Here is a 21,785-nt window from a genome sequence, read left to right on the forward strand (position 1 = left end):
CAATCTATGGAGCATTGTGCTGATTTACTGTATGAGAATTTACACTGTGAGAATAAACAGGATTTAAATGATTAACTGCCACTTTGCTGATTTGTTTTCTCTCCAAATGAATCCTGATGAAATTGTCCTCCTTAAAAATATACTTCTTCAGCTTTAAGCCAGTGCTGGAATTATAAGAGACACAGCCTCCTTGTGCAGTGTGTTTTGTAAGCAGTTGCTGGTTATAATAATACATTATTGATTGTGTCACAAAGCATTTTATAAAAGAAGAGAGAAGGGGGAGAGAGGGAGATCACATGGCAGATGAAGCTGTCAATGGAGCCCTCAATCAGGGAAGGGATGCAAGGCAGGAGAGCGAGTGTGAGGCAGATGGTGCATACTATTGATCGAAAACACGCACACACACTTCCACTGACTAACGGCTCAATATCACACCATTACAGGGAAAAACTCCTCTCTTTGTGTATTTGTCTGCAGGGGGCTGCTCAGGCTACCGATAGTCCACCGACACCACGCAGGAGTTTAAGTATTCAGCTTATTTAACCTGAGCCAAGATCCCTTCAGGCCATCCTCAGTTTTTAATTCAGCATAGAGAGGTTCACATAGTGTTGGGAAATGACATGGACACACACAACAGGAGCTCTTTCTGTACAATTTATTTACAAAATGTATTAAAATTCTCTGTACAGCGCCTCGCTAATGAGGTTCAGCAAATTATGCATGCATCTCTTGCTCTTTTGTACCCACTACTAGGCCTGGCAACTTTTGTTTTGTTTTTCTTTTTTTTTTGCAGAAGGTGAGGCGTTAAAAAAAGAAAAGCAAAAGGGTGAAACTGATTTTCAAAGGAATCAACCAGGGCTGAATTTTTAATGTTAACCTAGGCTCAGTTTGTGAGTAGCAGAGCTGGTCAAGCATCACTGATTTCACATGCAGTTTCTTAGAAAATAAAAAAGGAGAACTAAAAGGGGGAAAGAGAACTCAATGTTTTATCATGTAATATAAATAATCTCATTTATCTAAATGTACACAGCTCATTCGTTATTTTCTTCACATTATCCTTTTCTTTTTTTGATATATATATAAAACTATTGGTCCATAGCTTCAGGTGATTACATATTTATCTTCCTAAATCCTATGGAATCACAGTCTTTTTGACAGAAGAGAAATGATTACAGCAATATGGAAATGTGCTAAGCTTCAGGTCTCCACATGGTATAACCTTGTATAAATCTATTTTTCCGTTGTATTCGTATATTTTTCATTTACTATGTGAAGTCACCAAACACTGTAATGCTCTTTTAAGAAAATCAAATTAAAAGCGAAACCACAGCTCATTTGTAAAATGTGCAATTGTTAAAGAGAATGGTAAGGTAATCAAAAATACTACAGTTTCAAAGCCATTACTGTTATCCTTTAATTGGATTGCAGTTAATCTACAATTGAATTACCCTTTTTGTTTGGTTTCGCTTTCATGTACAGAAGACTTGAATGACTCTTCAGGGAGAGACTGTTTCAGAGCGGTGAACCTCAGCGAGTCGGTGCTCCTTTGATATTTTACAAACTGTAAATCACAAACTTTTTTTTTTTTTTTTTTTTGAAACTCAAGCATGAACACTTCGCTTTACACACTCTTTGTCATACAAAACACACTCTTGGCAGTTTTGGAAGTGCGAAACATGACCTTGTTTTGGGGTGCGTAAAAGCCAAACCAGATCATCGTCTCATCTTCATGAGTCCCATCCAAACGTTCAGAAGACAGTGGCAGCAGCACCAGAGCTTAGAGTACACAAACAACACTCTCTTAATTGTTTTGGGCTTAATGGCATTTCGCTCCAATAAGGTTGATCTGTCTTTAAAACAAGTACAAGGTCACAATAAGTGACTTACAGCAGTATAAAAGCAATAGTCTAATAATCAGCGTCTTACAGTGCACTGAGAAGATCTATTAAAAGTATTTGAACACATAGAACCAGTGAAAATCTGGCAGCAGAACAATGAAGAGTAATCGGATCATATTGATTACAAGAAACCAATTAGACACTTGTTATATAAGATTCGTCCTCTTTGTGGCACTTCAAAATGTGCTTAGGGTTGCAAATGATGGCTTTAGTTCTCTCATTCATTGTAACGTGTCAAATGTATTTTACATACATATATATCTATATATCTATAGATATATACATATTAATCACTGCACCATTCTTCTGTTTTGTATGAGTTTTCAAGCAAAAAGCAATATCATTGTGAATGAGTTGCATTGATTGGACTCAGGGTTCCATAAGGCACTAAGAGGAGAGAACCGCCTCGGCTCTCCCCGTGACCAGTCCAGTCGTGTCGTCTTTGCAGATTATCGTGCCGTGTCCGCCCAGGAGGATTTGGCTTGGAGCTCAATCCCCCATGATCCCGACCGTTCATAGATGTTTAGTCACAGTTATAAGGGGAAATGGAAATGTTTCCTAAACCTGTGTCAACATACAGAGCAGAGAAAAAAAAAAAACATGGGAATAGTTGAGGTTTGTATGGTTGTCAGGGAAATCGCTTGTGACTAATATCCTGAGAATATTATGTGACTGTGAATGTCTGTCGCCTTTATTTAGCCTCTGAAAGTTCTACTTCACATCACACAATGCTACATTTATTTTAAATACTCCTACTGTTACTCTACATTTATTTTAAATACTCCTACTGTTACTCTACATTTATTTTAATACTCCTACTGTTACTCTACATTTATTTTAAATACTCCTACTGTTACTCTACATTTATTTTAATACTCCTACTATCCATGTAAATAAAAAAAACAAATGAATGTAGTTCATCCTTAACTTGTATTTATATAATTAATAAAGCCTTTTCCTAACCCCATCATGCTTAATGAATACAAGAGAGAACAGAACTGACAATACCCCCCCCCCCCCCCCCCCCCCCCCCCCCCCCCCACAGATAGGCCTACAGATGTCTCTTGTGTTGATAATCTACAGTCCATACAAACTTTTCTACACAAACAGGGAATATTGTGATGTGTTACTATTGGATACCATTAAGATAATTATTAAAAAAATATGTTTTCAGGACACTTAAAAAGGATGTTGGTCTGTTGTTCAGCTGTACTTCTGCAGACAGGCATGCCTCGTGTTTAATGAGAAGCAACAGAACACACATGCGCTCAATCCAATCAAATACCAATCAACTATAAAACCAACAGTTTATGTAAGAGGGTTTTGATGCTCCCCCTCTGTTTAGTGCAATACTGTAGGACTGCTGAATATACCTCTAGTGGTAATGAAGAACAAGTGAGCTTTTAGGTTTATACACACACCAAATCATCTCCATCTATAGTGTGCTCTGTGGTACCCAGACTATAAATGGCCTTGATTCTAAAGTGCTGCTGCTGATGTTTCTAAAGCTGCATTAACTGATATTCTTATTCAACAATAGGTTTATTTACTAAATGTTAGTTAAAGGGGTCACTCGTGAAACTCAAAGAGAATCAGCTTTCACTTTAACTCAGCTCTATAAAGCTTTTTAGCATCTTTGAGATCATTGTTTTGGTTTCCTATGTCCCAACTTAAAGGACATAATTAATTCTAGTTGGTGTCATCATTTGTCAATTCATTATATTTTGAGATCATGCTAAAAAAAAAGCTGACTGTACACTACCAGGCTAACACAAATTGTAATGGATAGTCATGCATTCAGCAGCTAAAGAGCAATATATTTCCCTCAGTAGTTAGATTATTTGACTCGGACCCATCAGGTAACCATTAAACCCTAACGACGCCTCGTGTGTAAATGGGTGACTATGTCTTTAAACTTTTCATGTATTAAATTTAAAAGACATTTAAATGTTTATATTATGTTAACAGTTCCACTGCCTCCGAGTGGCCTAAAAAATGAAAATAAAATCAACCAATAGTGCTGTAAATGTATTTTTTCAATGATGTGAGCCTCACAGATTTAGGCTAAAATGGAATCTTAAATCTCAAATATTTTGCAATTAAAACCAAAGATATAAATAATTGCTGAGCAGCTCTTTATAGAACATGTAGGTGACATCTAGTAGACATGCGGTTGTGGTAACTCAGTGAGATCATACAGTATGTTGTAGCAGCCATACAGCCTGAGGCACTATCCATGCAACTATACGCTACACGGCTTAAACAATATCTCACAGTTTTGTATCTAAGTTGGCATGCATGTTCTGTTTTGCCCAACATGACAATCCTAAACAATTTCACAAGCAGCACCCTCTTGGCAACACATACAGATGAATTATTTACTCTAAGTGATATGACAGGAAGCTGAATGATTCATCTCCCACAATGCTCTGGGGCTCTATTGACGGTAAGGAATGTCGACCTACCTCTAGATCTTTACGCTCTCGGTTCCGTATACGTTGTAGCCTTCCCTGTATGTGGCAAAGTTCTGGGTGTTGGTCGGGGGAGTCGGCTTAAAATTCTGGGCATTCTTGGCCAATTTCAGCCGTTTGGTTTCTTGCCTTGATTTATAACAGAACTCTATCAGAGCCACCATCATGGCCAGCCCCAGCCCTCCGACCAGAATATAGAAGACACCAGCCACATTGCTTAGGCTGAGAGCACTTGTCTTGTCCTGGGGGAAAGTGAAGAACGTAGTTAAGAGTTTTGCAGTGGAGCAAGGACAGCAAAACAAAATAAATGCAGCCTGTATCCTTCAAACTGAGCCTCACATTGCCATCAACTGCTTACTGCTTTAGTAAATCATCCTACACTATCTCACTGGGGCTACATATGGCAGATTATGGATGCTTACTGCTACAAGCAACCAAAAATTTAAGATGTAATGAGGTGCTAAGGCTGGAACTTCAAACTGAGCTGACTTTCCTGTAGCTGTCACAGACTTCTAAAGAACTGCAGACTGCCATAATTAAACCACTGAGGAGAAAAGAACAAACTTTTATTGCATTATCTGCTGGTGAATGTAGAGCTTCCCCTTCCTTACACTGTATCAAAAATGGCTTCTGCTCTTGACCATGTTAGGAAGCTGGTCAGTATCGCATAGGTCGATAGCTCTGAAGATCCCTATCCTTTTAAATCCTCTTAGAGACATGTACGTATAACTCTCATGGCAACATTGTCATACAGTACAGTCAAATTCAGAGTAGATGAATGATAGCTCCAATAACTTTAAAAAAAGCACTAAAGATAAAACCATTTTGCTGCTGCTTACCTACCAAACATATTCATTAAAAATTTGTTCATTAGAGTTTTACTATTTGCAGTTTAACCCTGTGAGCATGGGGATATAACGACGCTATCTAGCCACCCTAACCTATAATCTAAAGGCTGTGACTGTAACTCAGAGGGTTAAATAGTTGGTTTATTACATTCCTCGAATTCTTGTAATGTGCAAACAGAGCCTCTAACCTCAACTCCAAGCAGCAGAAAAGATTAGCAGGACGCCCTACGGCGCTCTCGCCACTAAGGGAAGTTGATTTTGAGTAAATCGTCACAATAAGAGGCTTTGCTTGTGCATCACACCACAGGAGGCCAAAGAATCTAATAGACACATCTCCGTGCAAACTAGTAACAACACAAATAAATCAAATTTTCATTAACAGTTTGGTAAATAGAAACAGCAGCATAATGGTCAAAGTATCATGAATGTCAAGAGTGAAAATGGGCAAAAGTAGCATTTATCAACAACTGTTAACTGCAGTGATTCAATCCAAATAGTGTATCTGAAAGGCACTTAAGGAATGTCCCCACAGCATTATCATTACAGTTTTGACAAAAAAAGAAGAGCTTCTACATTTGAAATGGCATCAAGTGTCTAATCTCTAAGGCATTGAAAGAAAAAAATGAGTTTGGGGGAAGCAGTGCCATGTGTTTAAGCCACATACAAACTGTGTTACAGTTTGTGGCAGAAAAACTCAAACACTAAAAAAAGAAAAAATATGTGTAGCAAATGAACAAAATGTACACTATAGATGTTAGAGAAGTCTTGTCTTGCATATGAACAGTACGTCAAAATGCAATTTGGAATCAGTACAAAAGACCTGCAGCGACTGACCTTACTTCCAGAGTCCTTGGTTCCACATTCACCCTTATCGTACCACCATTTGTTTTTCAGCTTGTCTAAGATGCCTTGTTCACTGAGTTTCAATACTGCAAGGTTTACAGGAGTTCTTCACGTGGGAAATAACATAAATAACATTATATTATGTTATTTTATGTTATTCAACTTTAAACTACTACATACTTTACAAAGCGATAAAGCAGGGATCCTGGCTGTGTCAACATCACAGAGAGCAGGCATTCTAACTATTACCTTTATAACCCCTAGTCTAAAGCCAGGACCTGCCCATATCGCTTTGAGTAATCGGCAGACGCTGTTAACAGGACGACCAGCAGGTACTGAGGTACGATCTGCAAGTCTATTGATATTAAAAATCATTGGGTATATTGGTTTCGGTGCTGGTAATAGATCTAAGGGGCTTCCGTGAGAGAATATAACAGGTTCAGTCCAACAGGAGCTTTGTCTTCAACAGAAAAATCTAAGCACACAACCTGTCTATTTCCACAATATCAGCCTAATCCTGTAACAACCAATGCTGTCACCGGCATGACAACGATCAATTCTGGAGGTATTACAACCAATTTCATATCTACGCAACTATGCCCAAAAGTGTCAGCTTAATTAATTCATCCGCACTTGTTCTATCCAGACATATCGCTAAGAAAACCTTATCTCCCAATTATGCCAGATTATTGTCAGATGAAGTGTGTCCCCACCAAATTGCACAGAGCTGCAGGACGGAGCTCAAACGTATCTGCAGAGTAATTCCTCTCATATTTGCCTATAGCTGCATAATCTAATGTTTGACACATCTGATTTTTGCAGTTTGATATCCCTAGGAGTTATATCATGATGTCAAAATACTGAATGTAAAAGTGAAACACTATAATATTCTATTGCACTTAATAAATTCAGGGTACAAAAACTAAACTAAAGGCGATATAGTTTTTAGGTCTCAATACAAGATCCTTTGTAGTTCAGATCAATCCTTTTGTGTGACAGAGAAAAAAATCAGAAGCAAAGAAAAATAGTGCATCGATTAATGGGTAACCTGACTACTCCCTGGGAACAATGTCCCCGGAGGGGATCCATGCAATGCATAATGCACTGAGAGAAGATTACACCACTGTATATCCCTCAAAGCCAATCTGGAGAAACGTACTGTGAAGACCAGACCATTGTCTTGGCCCGGAAGAGACATTGATTAACAATGCAATTACCCTGTAACATGCTCTGTGTCTGAAACTCAATCAAGGCTGCACTGTGTTGTGCCTGAGGCCAGAGAAGAGTTGTGTTAAATGTGTGTGAGTGGGTGTGCATGCAGCTGTGTGCACGGTTATGTGCATCCCCTCATGTCTGTTTGAACACGGAGCTGCGAGTGGGACAGAGCCAAGCGATGCACTGTTTGGAACAGGGCGATGCAGGCTGCTTAAATCCAGCTAACCGGGCCTTTCAACTGAGTCCTGGAGCCAAAACCAGCCAGGGAAAAGACAGACAGTACATACCTGTGCATGGTAACAGCTCGAAGACAATGCAAGAGAAAGATGCCTTCAGTAGCAGAGGGAGGCCTGCTGAGCTCAGTGATTGCAGAACATAGCAATGTTAGCAATGCAAACATTGGAAAAAGTGACTCTCAGGTTATTATACAACTTATTCAGAAATAAACCACAAGTCATTTAATCTCTGCCCCCAGCAGTCTTTTCAGAATGACTCAGTGCAGTTTAGCTGTTCGTTGTGGTCAAGGCCAATCCATGACAAATGACATAAAGAGCTTAATAATGACACAATCCAGTCCATGAGACCTTGTAGTTTGTGTTTAATCTAGCCATTAAGTGACCTACAGTATATCATCTCATCTGACAGCGTCATTTGTCATCAAATTGACCAGCATTGTGAGGAATAGATTACCTTTATTGCCGTACAGGTAATCTAGTAAAAATAGCACAATGCTTCATGGCACATAATCTAAGTAGCATTACACTGAGCTGTCATGGTTGAGTGGGGTTTCACACTTTGCACCATTAGCCTCCATAATGAGAAAAAAAATCATCCGTCATTAAACAAAGAAGAGGGAGAAATCTGATGGTCAAAAGGTTCACGGCTGGGTTATTAATGGGTTGGGGTATGAACTCTGAAGTGGAAACAAACCAAAAGTAGTTTATCTGATGACTCAACCAAAGAAATCACAAGTCTTTAGTTTAATTAGAATTCTCACGTTTGCCTGCCATGCTTAGTCCCCTCAAGACGCCGCTGTTCCCCTTGCTTTCCTTTCGGCCTCAACTGATCATCCATTCTGAGTTGTATTTATTTTTTGCCCTTAAGTACAATTTATCCTGTTGGCTTTAAAACTCATCGGTTCTGGGCCAGTACCATGGACATGGAGCAGCTGTGCGGTGAACTACTGCAAAGCTATGTATTAAACAGGATTAGCCAACTTCACCTTCAGGAGGGACGGCCTTTTTCAATGTAGAATAGTCTTTCATCTGCAAACTTCAAGGTTTTTCTTCATTAATTAGATGCTGAGACTTCACTAACTGCCCATAGACAAAGGTGATCCGCCCTACACATGTGTCAAGGTGAATAAATAACGCTCAACCTTTCACAACTGCAGGGCAGCCACATCCACTCAAAGCTCCCTTAATAAGTAAACATCCTCTAACTTGTAGTTTTGTTAACTGCAGTGACTCCTGAATCCATTCTTATTTGCTAAATATCTAAACATTACAGAATAGTCCATAATATGTATTTTTCTGTTGGCTTAGCAATGCTCCATTGTTGGATCTGAGCTGTAAATCTCTCTGTTTTTTACCAGCAAGTCAATTTGGTAATCTGCCGTGGGGCACTAGCCAGGTCGGTTTGGGTGGACAGTTGGTTTGGTTATGGTTGGGTTGATGTAACAGCCTTGCCGATTACTCTGAACTATGGTACCCGATTGTGGTGACATCGAGGCTGACCTTGGAGTCACCTCCCCCGCTGCCGCACTCTCCCTTGTCGTACCACCATTTGTTTTTCAATTTGTCCAAGAGGCCTTGCTCATTCAGTTTTAAAACTGCCAGGTTAACAGCATTTCTTGAAACGATAAAACATAACTTGTAAGAAAATGCACAGGTCCGTGAGAAATCTAATGCAAAGTTATAGTTGTACTATGCATCATAATGATAGATAATGGTAGTGAGACTACCACTGTCAATAGCAGGGGGCTTACGCACAGAGTACTGTTAATCAGAATGGTCTAGGAAAGGACAAATTGTTTAAGAATTTCAGGAATATGGAGAGATAAGAAAGGCTCATATAAAGGTAAGACAGTGTTAAATCTTGGAAAAGGTGGCATGAAGGGTTACATAGTTTAGAACTGAAGTGTGCGGGATGGGGACACTTGTCATTGAGAAGAGAAGTAACAACAACAAACATCATGCAATTAACATTCGTCACAAGTGACAGCGCAGCTTTTAAAGGCTAAATTGAAAAACCATTGAACTGTTAAATTAAAAGTGACAACACAACAGTCAGGTAGGACAGCATACAGGACAGAGGAGAGATCGAAGAGAGAAAAGCAACAGTAAGAGAGAGAGAGGGATAAATATGAAATGACTCTTAGCTTTAGCCTTATTATCTGGATTTCATTCCCTGCGCGAGAAATTAGCATTTCTTATCACATGAATAAAACTCTTAAAAACAATATTAAACCTTTTTTTATCCTGTTGCATATCAATACACAATACTATTACCTTGATGTCCGTAAAAAAAAGAAGAGGAAGAGAAGAGAATGACAACAGGGGGACATCAGGGTAGGTGGAATACTATAACAACACAGACAATATTGTTATATTATTCCACCCACCTTAATGCTGAGCCTTTGGGCGTCGCCACACCGTATCCTTTCGAGTCGAGGTTCCCGCCCACTTTCATGGTGTCACAGGGCTTCCGCTGCTCGATGTATTCATTCATGGTGGACTCAAGGAGAAAGGCGAACTTGCCCTTTGACTTTCGTACCCGGGCTACGCCATCGGGCGTAGTCTTAACAAACACTGAGGGTTCAGCAGATTTCATGTATGACCACATCTTCTCATACACTGCTATTTTGGATCGCTGTGCGGGAGGAAAAGAAAAAGTAGTTTAGATTTTTTAAATTCATACGCCTGTGATGGAGATTGCAGTATTTTTGTGCTTAATGATCACTTCATTTAAGCTTGCATTGTGAAGTATTTATAGATATCTCGTTATAAGGGGTTGGTGGGATATCTTCAAATACTTCCAGAAAATATAGCTGGTGGAATTTTACAAGATCATGAAGTACAAAATTTACAAAATCCATTTTTCTTAATAAGCATGAATGCTCTGCTCAAATATTCATGATGCACAAATTCACTGAGTGTGAATGAGGAACACACATCACCTGTACAGAACATAATGTCATACAGTTGTTTTTTCTAGCAGAAATACTGCTGTTTGTGGACTCACTTAGGGAAAATGAAATTAAGAAAACATAAAACTTTAAGTACAATGACTTGAAAAAGTTTTGGACAAATCTCTGTTGGTGAATTCCAGCCTTGGTTTATAGTCCTAATTTAACTAGAACTTATTACAGTCATTCATTTCAACCACACTGCCGTCAATGTAACATCTCAACTGTGATTCAGAGGTAATGTGACTAAGAAGCGAGAGGGGAGCAGGAGAAAGCAGGTTACACAGACACAAGACAACTCATCACAATGTGACACAGACGAGCATTTTCCCAGCGCCTGGGGTCAGGCTTAGTAAGCCTGTAAATTCTGTGGGAGTGAAGCGCTATCTATAATAAGCATCAATTAAATTATTCAATGCCGCTGGATTTATTTTGGCATAGGCATTTCACACTCTGAACAGATCCCGGTCCAAGCAGTGATGAACCAAGTCCCAAGTGGCACTGAGTGTAGGCTACCGCGGACTGGATTCCAAATAAAAAACAGACTTTCTTTTAGTGAAGGCCAGAGAAAGACTGAGGGGTTAGATTGCTTCTTCTGAGACTGCTAAATCACAATATCTGCTGTGTGCATTGAATACAGACAAGCTACTGATAAAAACAAATTTGTCAGAGATACTTCCCTTAGGTGTTTATTTACCTCCCAAGGCCAGGTGTCTTCAGTATAGCTAAAGTAACATTTTAATTTGAGCTAATTTATCTATTTGTGGATGATAGAAGAATAATCAGAAACGTATTTTATTATTTTTAGATGAGCGTTAATGTAATTTTTCAAGCAACAAGAATGAGACTACAACAACACTAACAGCCATGTTGACATAGCAGCATAGAGCTAAATGCTAACATGCTAACACACTCAGAAAGAAACCCCATTAATCACTTACCAATAGTGCCATTTATACAATCTTCAAATTGTCATTGATAATGTAGTGTTTTGGTCAAAGACATAGCTACTGGATAAAATAAAATATTTGACCTGAAAAAGGAGATTTTATTAATTTGGCCTCACCAATGACATTTAAGCTAGCAAGGATAGCTAAACACTTTCTGCTTTCGCTTTCTTAACTGGTTTCTGTTTAGACTGATGGACAAGCAACTTGACTGTGTGACATATGGTTGTAAACAATGCACCACTTTAACAGAAAATAATTGTAGATTTTTCTGGAAAAAAAAACTAAATAATGAACTAAAAATAAATCCAGGTGAAGCTTTTTTTCTGTTACACTGATTGCATTTTATCTAGTTAGCTATAGAGCGCCACAGGAGCGAGTCCTAAAACCCGGAAGTAAGTTAGCATTTGAGCGCCATGGGGTCTAACGTCTAAAAGTCAACGGGGATTTTGAATGTGTTTGTGGTTAGACGCCTGGAATAAGGTCTGTGGTTAACACAAGCTTAAGAGATGTTGCCGTTTTGTTAGACCACATAAACTACGTTAGGTAATACCCCCACTTGTGAAGTTTGAAGTTTTTACCCGTCTTTAAAAAGGCGGTTGCTAACAAGTGGCTAAATGAGACTACAGTGGTTGTCGGGGACATTAAACGTCATCACGCCGGACACAGAGGGCGGGAACTCTCTCACTAGTCGGAGATGTCTCCTGTAGGTTTAATCTTTAGGTTAAGGTGAATATTATGTTAGTAAACTATTTATTAAGCTACGTGGATTAGTTTATCGGAGATCGTCTGAAGCGTAACGCTAGTGACGTCACAATCATCCGACCGTGGTGTAGTTCGCTTGTAGCGTAACGTTAGCTTTTTACTTCTGTCGGCCGCATTAAAGCTTCAAACATCTAAAAAATTTTGTTCATCTGTGAAGATTATCCTGCTGAACAAAACACAGACGCATCTGAAACGTACGTTTACCACAGAGATTATTTTCTGCAATGATCCAAAATCCAATGAAAACATCCCAAAGGAGAATTCTCGTTAGACCCCATGGCGATGCTACTTCCGTGTTAGCCTACAAAAATACGTCATGTGGTTTGTTCTCTATAGTGGCCAGATCACAATTTGTGTCAATGTTCTTAGATTATTATTTTTTTCTTTGGACTTTGACAAGCAACTTAACAGCAAGTTTAATCCTTAATATAATGATGGTTAATGGACTTGTTGTGCATTTTTGAAAAAAATAATGCACAAGGTCATGTATTGTAAAAAATAGCTGTTACGGGTATTAGATCATTCTGTCTACCAGGAATAATCCAAATAAAACAAAGCCCTCTATTGTAAAGCACTGTTGTCGAAAGTGTTATATGAAGTGCACTTGGATAACTGCTTATGAATACTGAGCACGGTGGCTAAACGTGGCCAAATATACCAATGAGTATGCAGACTCATCACTGTCCGAAATGGTAAAAGCCCCCTTAACAAAAACAAATTCATCTCTAATGCACTTCTATTAATATACAAAAGCATTAACCTTGACCTAGTGGAAGTGCTTTTACTGGCGTCATGTAAGCATATACAGTTAGTTTGTAGGCATCTGTCACAGAGCATCAGGCAGAGGGTGAGGATGAGATGAGACAGCAACATAACACAAATTAAACGTCTGCATGATGAATGTTCCCTGCTCAGATGAAAAGCCTTGAGGTTGGGACAACGGCCATTTTATTTTAATGCAAATACAATGAATAGTAGGGGGTTGGGGGGGGGGGGACAGTCAGACTTAGATGTGAGGTTTTTGTTGACTATCTTGTTAAATGTGTTCAATTTGCATGTGTCAGACCTCATGGACAGGACACTAGTTTAGAGGACAATTTCCCCAAAGACTCAGGGTGCATCTGCTTGGCGATGGGAAAGCTCCAGACGCCACCTCAAATGAAGAAAAAAAAGAATGGATATGGCCATTGATTACTGACGACAGAGTGTGCTGCCTCAGTGCTTTATGAAGTCAATTCATCAATATCAGAGCAGAGGCAAAGTGCGACCAAAACCTAAATAGGCCGATTCCACCACAACTAAAGTCAGCAGCCAGATGCTTACAGCAGCTTTTGATAGAGAGAGAAAAAAAAACAAGACACAGTGAGAAAGCCCAGCAGGGAAAGAGAAATGTTTGATTATTGACTTCTTGCAGACAAGCATGCATACTCAAATAAAACACACACACACACACACACACACACACACACACACACACACACACACACACACACACACACACACTCCCACCCACGCACAACACACACACACACACCACTGTGCATTGGAGATCTGCTCTCGTCTCCTTTAAAATGTAATCATTCACATTCTGGTCTATGGTGGTCATTTAAAATTCAATTACGGAATAATGACTGCACAAGTCCATCATCAATGAACAGACGATTTGTTGAGCAATTATACACAGCCATAAATACAGCTTTACGCATGTGGCTCTACTTCGAACCATATAATGGCCTTGTTAGAAGATAATGCTGTATTCTAAATGAGCTAATGGGGAGTGGCTACATTTGATAGCTGTCATAGAAAGCAGAAGGAAAGAAGTATATGTCGGCCTAAACTGCACCGTCCTCCTCCTTTAGATTTCTTCAATTAATGCAAAGCAATCATAATGTTGCTCTGTTCATAATGAAGTACCAAAATAGTGAATCTCAGCCAGCCTCCTACCAAAGAGACATGGTTACATCATCTGTGTAGGTGTTCCCCTTTGAAGCTGTCTGAAACAGTGAGTTTCCTGCGTTCTTATAACAGAGATTGAGAAAAACTCAGTGTTGTTTATCCAGACTGTTGACCTAAGTTGAGGGATAAAGTGAGCAGGCCTTGCCTTTAGCAAGAGATAAGCCAGTGGAAAACTGGTGTTGGAAAGGCCTTCACATCATCAGGTCTGAATCACATGTAGACCAACACAAACCGGCACTCAGCTGCAATAATGCATGCACATAGAAATGAAGGTTATCGAAGACCAGGGTCCTTCAATTATCAAAGGGAGGCAAACATTTTATTGGGACAGAAAAGATGCAGGCATGTAATATATTTTGTTAACAGATTTTTTTTTCCAATCTGTGATGACGTATTTCTTGTATTTTCTTACATCGTTTTTTTCCTTTCTTTTTCTTACTCTTATCTTAGGGTGTGTTTTAATATTAGGCTTGTATTAATACCAAATGTTTTTCCCCCCTCTAAATTTATTTAGTTTTTGCAACAAACAACTTGAATCTGCTCAATTTATCAACGCACGCGCACAGACACAAACACCAGGAGTACGCCTCACGCTTTGAAAGTTCCACTCAATATTCCGTTGTTCAGCAGTCCAGCACACTATTAGCAGCAAGCAGCTGTACATGAACAGGTATTCTGATATTTATAGGAGTTAAGCACAGAATAAGTAGCAGCCGTGAGGTCCTCGCGCGCCTGCACTCTCTCTCTCTCTCTCTCTCTCTCTCTCGCGCGCATGCTCTCACACGCAATGCAGACATTTTAAGAATAAATGAAAAATTAAATAACAACGGGTCTGAAATACTTGGGCGGCCCACCCAGGTATTGTCTATGTGTTGGAAACACTGGGCCTGTTCTTACCATCAGGTCACTTTGCACTGCACCTGACAATACAAGTTATCCCCTTGATTTTATTTTTTCATTTGAACAGAGATGTTAAGAGCTTTTAAATCTTCAGCGATGCACTGAAATAAACAAACAGAAAGTCATCAGGAGGAAAGACAGACGAGAGGGATCTGTTGTCATGTAATAAAAACAAGTAAATCTAGAAATGAAAGATTCGGCTGTTTTAGAGGTCTCCAACGATGTCAATTAAATGTCTGAGGAGGATCAAGTGATTCAAGCGCAACGTCAAAGAAATTGCCTTCTCCATTTTAAACGACCTCTTAATCTGTATTGATTTGGAGTTATTCAGCATTTCCAGGCCTTTTCCCAACCCCGGACCTATATATATACAGCCTGTTTTCTTATTCTCCCTTTGCTGTCACACGCTGCTTTCATTATACCTCTCCAACATATGCTTCGCCACTTGTCTCTGAAAAACATCTTCAAACAGATGAACACCTGCCACTACATTTCCTCCTTCTTTACTTCCCTCTCACTTTGTTTGTGGACATCACCACTTTCCCCCAAATATCCTGTAAGTCAGGACTATCTGTTTTTCAAGTATGCAGAAATGAAAGTTGAGGCTCTGGGGGAGTACTTTGTCATTGAAGTGCCACATGCTGCGCCCTGAATACCAATAGCTAGTCTTTGATGCTTGGAGCCGGACTCCAATGGCAGCTCTCGTGCCTTCTGTTGCCACTCATCTAAAGTTCGACAAGGCCCTCCGAGGACAGCACATTCCCTCAGAGGTTGCGCCTATCTCGCTTTTGTCTATCATCGCTTTTGTCAGCTTTCTCTTTTATGCAAACAGCCTCTAATCTTTATAGGAGCCTCCCCTTCACTCAGCACTGAACTGAACCATATAGAGACAAGAGCTGGGGGAATTGTGGAACAATGCACTGCATATGATTACAGATCGCAGGGCAACCTAAAGATGTCTTGCATAAATCTCCTCTTCATGCATCCATGGCCTAATGCAGGTCTGCTCTACATAAAAAAAAGCCACTTATTAAAAACTGTGTTGGACCATGGAGAAGCTATAGTGTCCGTGCCACAATAGCTGAGACGTGAAATTGATTTTCATGCTTAGTATAATGTACTGGTGACTGCACTCAAGCTGTTGTTCTCATCTCCTGCACACCTGCACATCAGCAAGATGCACGATGTTTGCCGTCGAGGCTTCAGGTAATGTATAATCTTTTGAGGGGAACCGAAAACAATGCTGTGCTCTCATTTCTCTGTGCAATTATCGTTCTTTCATTGTTACGCTGTTTAATGAGGTGCATGATGGGACAGCAATGTGGTTGTCTTTGATGGTCTCACCCCGGTCTTTACACGTAATTAAACAGCCACATCAGCCCATTTCATCATCTCAGCCATTATTACCATCCAGCTTCTCTTTCAATGTACATGTCTAAGTGTAAGTTAGCCAAGCTGTTTGATGGAATTAAACCGCATCAAGAGGACAAACATGTCATCATTTTCTAATCATCCCAAATACAAATATTTAACGGACTGCACGAAGAGATTCATGGAGGGGGAATCGACGTAATGAAACAAACCACAGTTGTGCAGCGGCACATGACAGCTACTACGTGGAGGGAAAGCGGCACAAAGCTTGAAGCTATCTCACATTGTCTCAACGTAAAGCAAAAGACAGACTGAAGACAGGGGAGGACAGAGCATCCAAACAGTCAGGGTAGTCTGAGCATAGAGGAGACAAGTGCGGGTTGAGTCGCACTGCCAAGCACCCAGAGCCACACGGGCTCTCAGTGGACACGTAGATGCGCTCCCAGGCCAGCTGTCCTACTTGGTTGCGAGAAGCAGAATGAAGACTTTCAAAGGGGATCTACTCTAACACCTCTTTTTCAAAAAACTTCCCTACAGCTTCTCCTCACTCCCACTGCAGATGAAGACACTCGCCGTAATGTGAAAACTGTCACTGTCAGGTAATAAGCCGTGTGTCAAAACTGTCAGTTTATCAGCAGGTGCAAAAAATAAAAAATAAAATCAACCTTGAGGAAAATCTAATACCACAGAAGAAGATGAGATAATATAACTGATTCAAAAATATGAAAAGTACCAACATAAGAACTTTTTAAAAGACAAGTTTATGGTGCCATATCATAACTTCTACTTTGAAAGGCAGGCAGAATTTTCTTTTCTTTTTCTCTACAGGGACCAATATGCAATATGAATACTTTTCAGGCAGCTTTGGATAAACCAGGTGAAATCATTAAAAATTCAAAGTTTTTGTTGAGTGGCAGAGATGATGACATATGTCTCGTTTGAAACATCGAACTTGATTTAAAATTTCCAGCTGGCTGATGCCGTATGCGTCTAATTAAGCCTGAATGTATTTCCAGAGAAACAGATCTGAAATAGAACTTTAACTCCTATTAATCAGTGTGTTTTTTGGCTTGTCAGCCCTGCACAACTTTAATTAAAAGTCCCTTGAAATGGTGGTTCACACATGTCATTTCCTATTTGAAGACTTTGGGGATGTAACTAGGACACTCATTATGCAGAATACAGAATCGAGCAACTCCGCGACCACCTCTCAGATTGTTCTACCTGCAGAACCTACAGTGGCCTCATTGTCAGGCTGGAAACCTAATCTGTAATTGGCATCCATCATGTCTGCAGCTCAAAGACATATTCTGTAAATACACCTGATCCTCTTCCCCGACGAAGGAGCAGTGATGACAGGCTTTGTAAGGTGCTGTAGAGAATAAAGTGCTGCTGTCATGTTTGTCGTGTGTTACATTTCTGAAGATCTACCAGCTCTACAGCTAGAGTGAACAGCCTTTTAAAACGCCCTTTTAAGCATCCAACTCTGCAGGCTCTATCTTGTCCTTTTTGTCACTTAAAACATGGATTTGATTTTGCATTTGTTGTTCTGAACAATCCAACCCAGGGGTAATACAAATGAATAGCTCTTTCTGCCAACAGGCTGCAGCTGTGAAACATATGAATTGTTCCTCTCCTGCTGATGAGTAATGAGGGAGCCTAAGATAAAAAACTGTCATATTGCCTCCTCGTCGTCACAGAGAGAAAGAGAGAAAGAGAGAGAGCGCTGTTTCATTAATTATTTTTCTACTTATTGCTCTGCAAATGCAAAGGATATGAACGCCAATGTCACTACGCCACCAGCTAAAGCAACTATGAATTTATCAGCAGGATGTTGATCTCCTTAAAGATACGCAGGGCTGTTTAACTCCTGCACTGAGAATATGTGGCTGTCTTTCAAATACTAATACAGTCTCGCTTCAGATTTTAGTTAATTTATGGCTTAATTGCCGGGCAAGTCCCTCATGCCGATAGACATATTGCTTATTCCATCTGAACCGTTATTCAGACCGTGCTGTTTTGACCTGCAGGGCTCTTCTTCATCAGGTCCAATTTGCCAGCCATGGCAGGCTGGCTAATTATATTTCATGAGCTGACCCTTCAGAGTTTGAGCCTGATGTGGGTGCTTTGATTAGCCTCCTGTTTTTATCACCTCTGAGTCTTCCACGTTGTTATCACACTTTCTGCTGACAGCCCCAGCGCCTCAAGGTTGCACGCTGCAGTACTGCCGCATAAATTTCACGTTGGTGTCATAAGAGTTCAAGAACCGCTTCTCTGTCAACATGCCTCATTTGGAGCAATCTTGTACAGGTCAAGAGTGTTGAACTGAAGGTACAAAATGGAAAAGCTGCAAGGAAGAGTTTATCAAGGACATTTACACAAAGTAGTATTTATGATGCAGTGAGCCTGAGTGCAAAACGTTTAGGTGTTTTTCCATTTGAGCTAAGAGCAAAGGAACTCTGATTTGTGATGCTGTGTGTGCATGTTTTTAAAATAAGTCCTTCTTCTACTCACCCTAAAAAACTCCTTTGTGGAGCCTGCGTCTAGAGTGCCATATGCTATCTCTGTCTGCTTGGCCAAATCCTCAGCACTTTCAATAGGAGAGACCATCCTCTCCACTGTCAGGAAGGCAGCCAGGTTGGCTGTGTAGGAGGAGATGATGATGAGGGTGAAGAACCACCACACACCACCGACGATACGCCCTGATAGAGACCTACAAGAGGAAGGTTGATGGCAAGGAAACACAGAGTCATTAAACAGTGCCATGTGGTGCCTTTCAAAGATCTACAACTTGTGTTCCATGTACCCAATTTATTCGGTCATCAGAATTCTCTTTTAAATCACATCAATGCGACAGCTCTTTCAAAAGCACGTTTGCAAGGAAAGTAGTACAAGTTGTTTTTAAATGTGCTCTAGTCCAAGCCTTTAATTGGCTCTCAAACATGGTCAAAGTTCATTTCCTAGCCTTGGGAAAATATTGATTAAATAATTTTGCTGATGGTATTTTCAGCACACAAACTGACAAACTCAATTATAGGTATAATAGCTGCAATAAATGTAAATAGAGCTTAGCTTCAAATGAGCACCTAAAGGAGAGGACAGGAAATGTGTACTTATTAAAGTGCATCCCATCACTTGCAATGAAAAAATCATGCAGTAGTAGTTTTGTTTTTGTCCACTCCTGGAGCTACTGGAGCTGACCCACCTTGGGGAGATGTCACAGCCCTGCTGCATGAAGGCCCCCAGAGAGAACCAGAGAGAATTGAAGATGCCAAAGTCATTGGGAGGATCGGGCGGTGTCTGGGGGTCTTTGGTCTCATCCTGTTCGTCCAGGTTCCACTCGTATGGACTGAACCGACTGACCAGGAACAGGACAACGCTCACCCCAATATAGGCAAACACTATACACATCCAGATCTCATAGGCCAGCGGGTCCAGGAAGGAGAACACACCGGGCTTGGACTTTTGTGGCTTCTTTATCATAATGGAGATGCCCAAGCTCATAAAGGGCTTGGAAAAGTCTATCACCTCCTCTCGAACCAGAGTAATGGTGAGAGGTGCAACAGCTATATCTGCTCTCTGGAAACAGGGACATGCACAGCGAGCATTAGTCATGACCTGCATTATGAAAGGGGTCATTTTAAATGTGTGTGTGAATGTCTGCAGCTGGAAGGGCAGAATAAAACAATGTTATCACACATTTCACACATAATTATAGGAAATAAGGCAAACACATACACACACAGCAAAGCAGATTTATATCTGAGTTTTTAACTGTAGAATCAATCTGATATTTCACCAACATGTTAAGACATTGAGAGGTGAAAAACGAGTAAAAGCTAACAATGCCACTGCAAGACTTTCAGAGAGACAGCTTGGAAAGAAATCCACTGAGGGGGAAGAAATGTTTCAGTCACGTTTACCAAATTCATCAGGACCCAAAAAGACAACCGAGGCAGAACACTTTTTTATTATAAACTGCCTTAAAATAGTCAGTTTATAACCCGTCTTGCTATGAGAATCTGGCTGTTTCAATAATTGAACTGTTTCATTAAAACTGCATAATAAAAGAAAGTAGTGGGTTGTCTGACGTCTTCATAACAAGTGTAACTTTGTCATTAAATTGGCTGCAATTGAAACTGCAGATTGTATAGTAAAAAAGGTCGTTGCACACAAAAGATCAGCAAACCGTGGCTGCTTGAACTTCTTCACATGGCATTGGGTAAGCTGGATTTCCCAAACACAGCTTATTCTGGCATTAGCTTTATTTGTCTCATTTTCCAAGCTGTTTCTCTTTATCTCCCTCCTTTGCTCTGCAGCTTCAATCACACTGTTATCAAAACACATCCACAGAGATGGTGCTGCCCTTTTTGGAAATCACAATGGGTTTCTTTGTAAAGGCAGAAGAAAATAATTAATCACATTAGACAGTGTTACTGCAGCTTGTGTGTGTGATTAATTAAATAACTGCTCCTCTTCAAAGCAGGCGCTCCGTGAAGGACATTTCTTTGTATTGTGTCGTCTTTATGTTGAAATCGAGAAAAAGATTGGATTGAAGAGGCACGAGGCAGAAAATGTTTCTTACAAGGTCAAACTCGGTGCAACACAAATAGGCTCAATAAACATGACTGTTTTCTTTACCCTGTCAACACAACAATGTGGAGGGCTATAACCATTTAATCCTGGTGCAGGCGTAAGCAGCACTCAATCAATGGCGAGAGAAACAAAGCAATAAAGAGCAGCCTCGGGCTTAACCTTTAAAAGACAACTAAAATCAAATTAATTTACTGGTCAAAAGGTCAGAATGTACAAAACTATTAGTCTTGGCCCACCTGCTGTAAAATTACAGGCTTGGAAAGTCTTGACAGCGACGTGATGGGGATATTTTTTTCACCTCCATCTGCAGGGAGTGGACTTTTCCCATTTGAAAGATAATTCGGTGGCGATAGCACATCAAACCGAGCAATCTCTCAGGCTGATAGTTGGGAAATTGAACAGATGAGGAAGCCTAGCCCTCGTGCATTTTGTATTTGGCCCCCCTGTTCAACCACTGTGGCTTCGTTGAATGGGGAGAAAGGCGAGAGTGGGTGGGGTTGCGGGATTCATTTAGGAGTCCTCGAGGTGTTGCGAGAGCCTGAATGCAGAACTCCGTCAGATGTAAAACACGAGGTGACCCTTCCCTAATGTGAGAGGTTCAATCTTTATGGAGCACAACACATATGGATCTTGTTGTCTCAAACCGCAAGCAGCCATTTAGCTGTTGATCCTGAAGCTGACTTTCTCAGCTGTGAATTTACAACGTGGCATATTCATCACACACATCAAACATCGAACATAATTACACAATCACTTCAAAGGCATACAATCTTTCATTCATCAAAGTG

At 40.2% G+C, this 21,785-nt stretch overlaps 1 protein-coding gene across 6 annotated transcripts in view; it reads right to left on the bottom strand.

Annotated features, from left to right (window-relative positions):
* Window positions 1–640: 640 nt before the first annotated feature.
* gria3b (glutamate receptor, ionotropic, AMPA 3b) overlaps window positions 641–21,785 on the bottom strand; it is an 86,558-nt gene continuing 65,413 nt past the window's right edge. For 2 of the 6 annotated variants that reach the window (XM_061047727.1, XM_061047723.1), the window contains 6 exons: window positions 19,607–19,980; window positions 18,916–19,114; window positions 9,899–10,146; window positions 6,052–6,166; window positions 4,364–4,611; window positions 641–2,462 (listed from right to left, as the gene is read on the bottom strand). In XM_061047727.1, the coding sequence (XP_060903710.1) occupies window positions 4,366–4,611; window positions 6,052–6,166; window positions 9,899–10,146; window positions 18,916–19,114; window positions 19,607–19,980 (1,182 nt within the window). In that variant the 3' untranslated portion in view covers window positions 641–2,462; window positions 4,364–4,365. Of the gene's footprint in view, window positions 2,463–4,363; window positions 6,167–9,011; window positions 9,127–9,898; window positions 10,147–18,915; window positions 19,115–19,606; window positions 19,981–21,785 lie in introns of those variants that run through there. The other 4 variants (XM_061047725.1, XR_009674642.1, XM_061047728.1 and 1 more) reach the window with 4 other exon arrangements.

The sequence above is a fragment of the Labrus mixtus genome, chromosome 10, assembly GCF_963584025.1.
Source record: "Labrus mixtus chromosome 10, fLabMix1.1, whole genome shotgun sequence".
In the NCBI taxonomy this organism is placed as follows: Eukaryota; Metazoa; Chordata; class Actinopteri; order Labriformes; family Labridae; genus Labrus; species Labrus mixtus.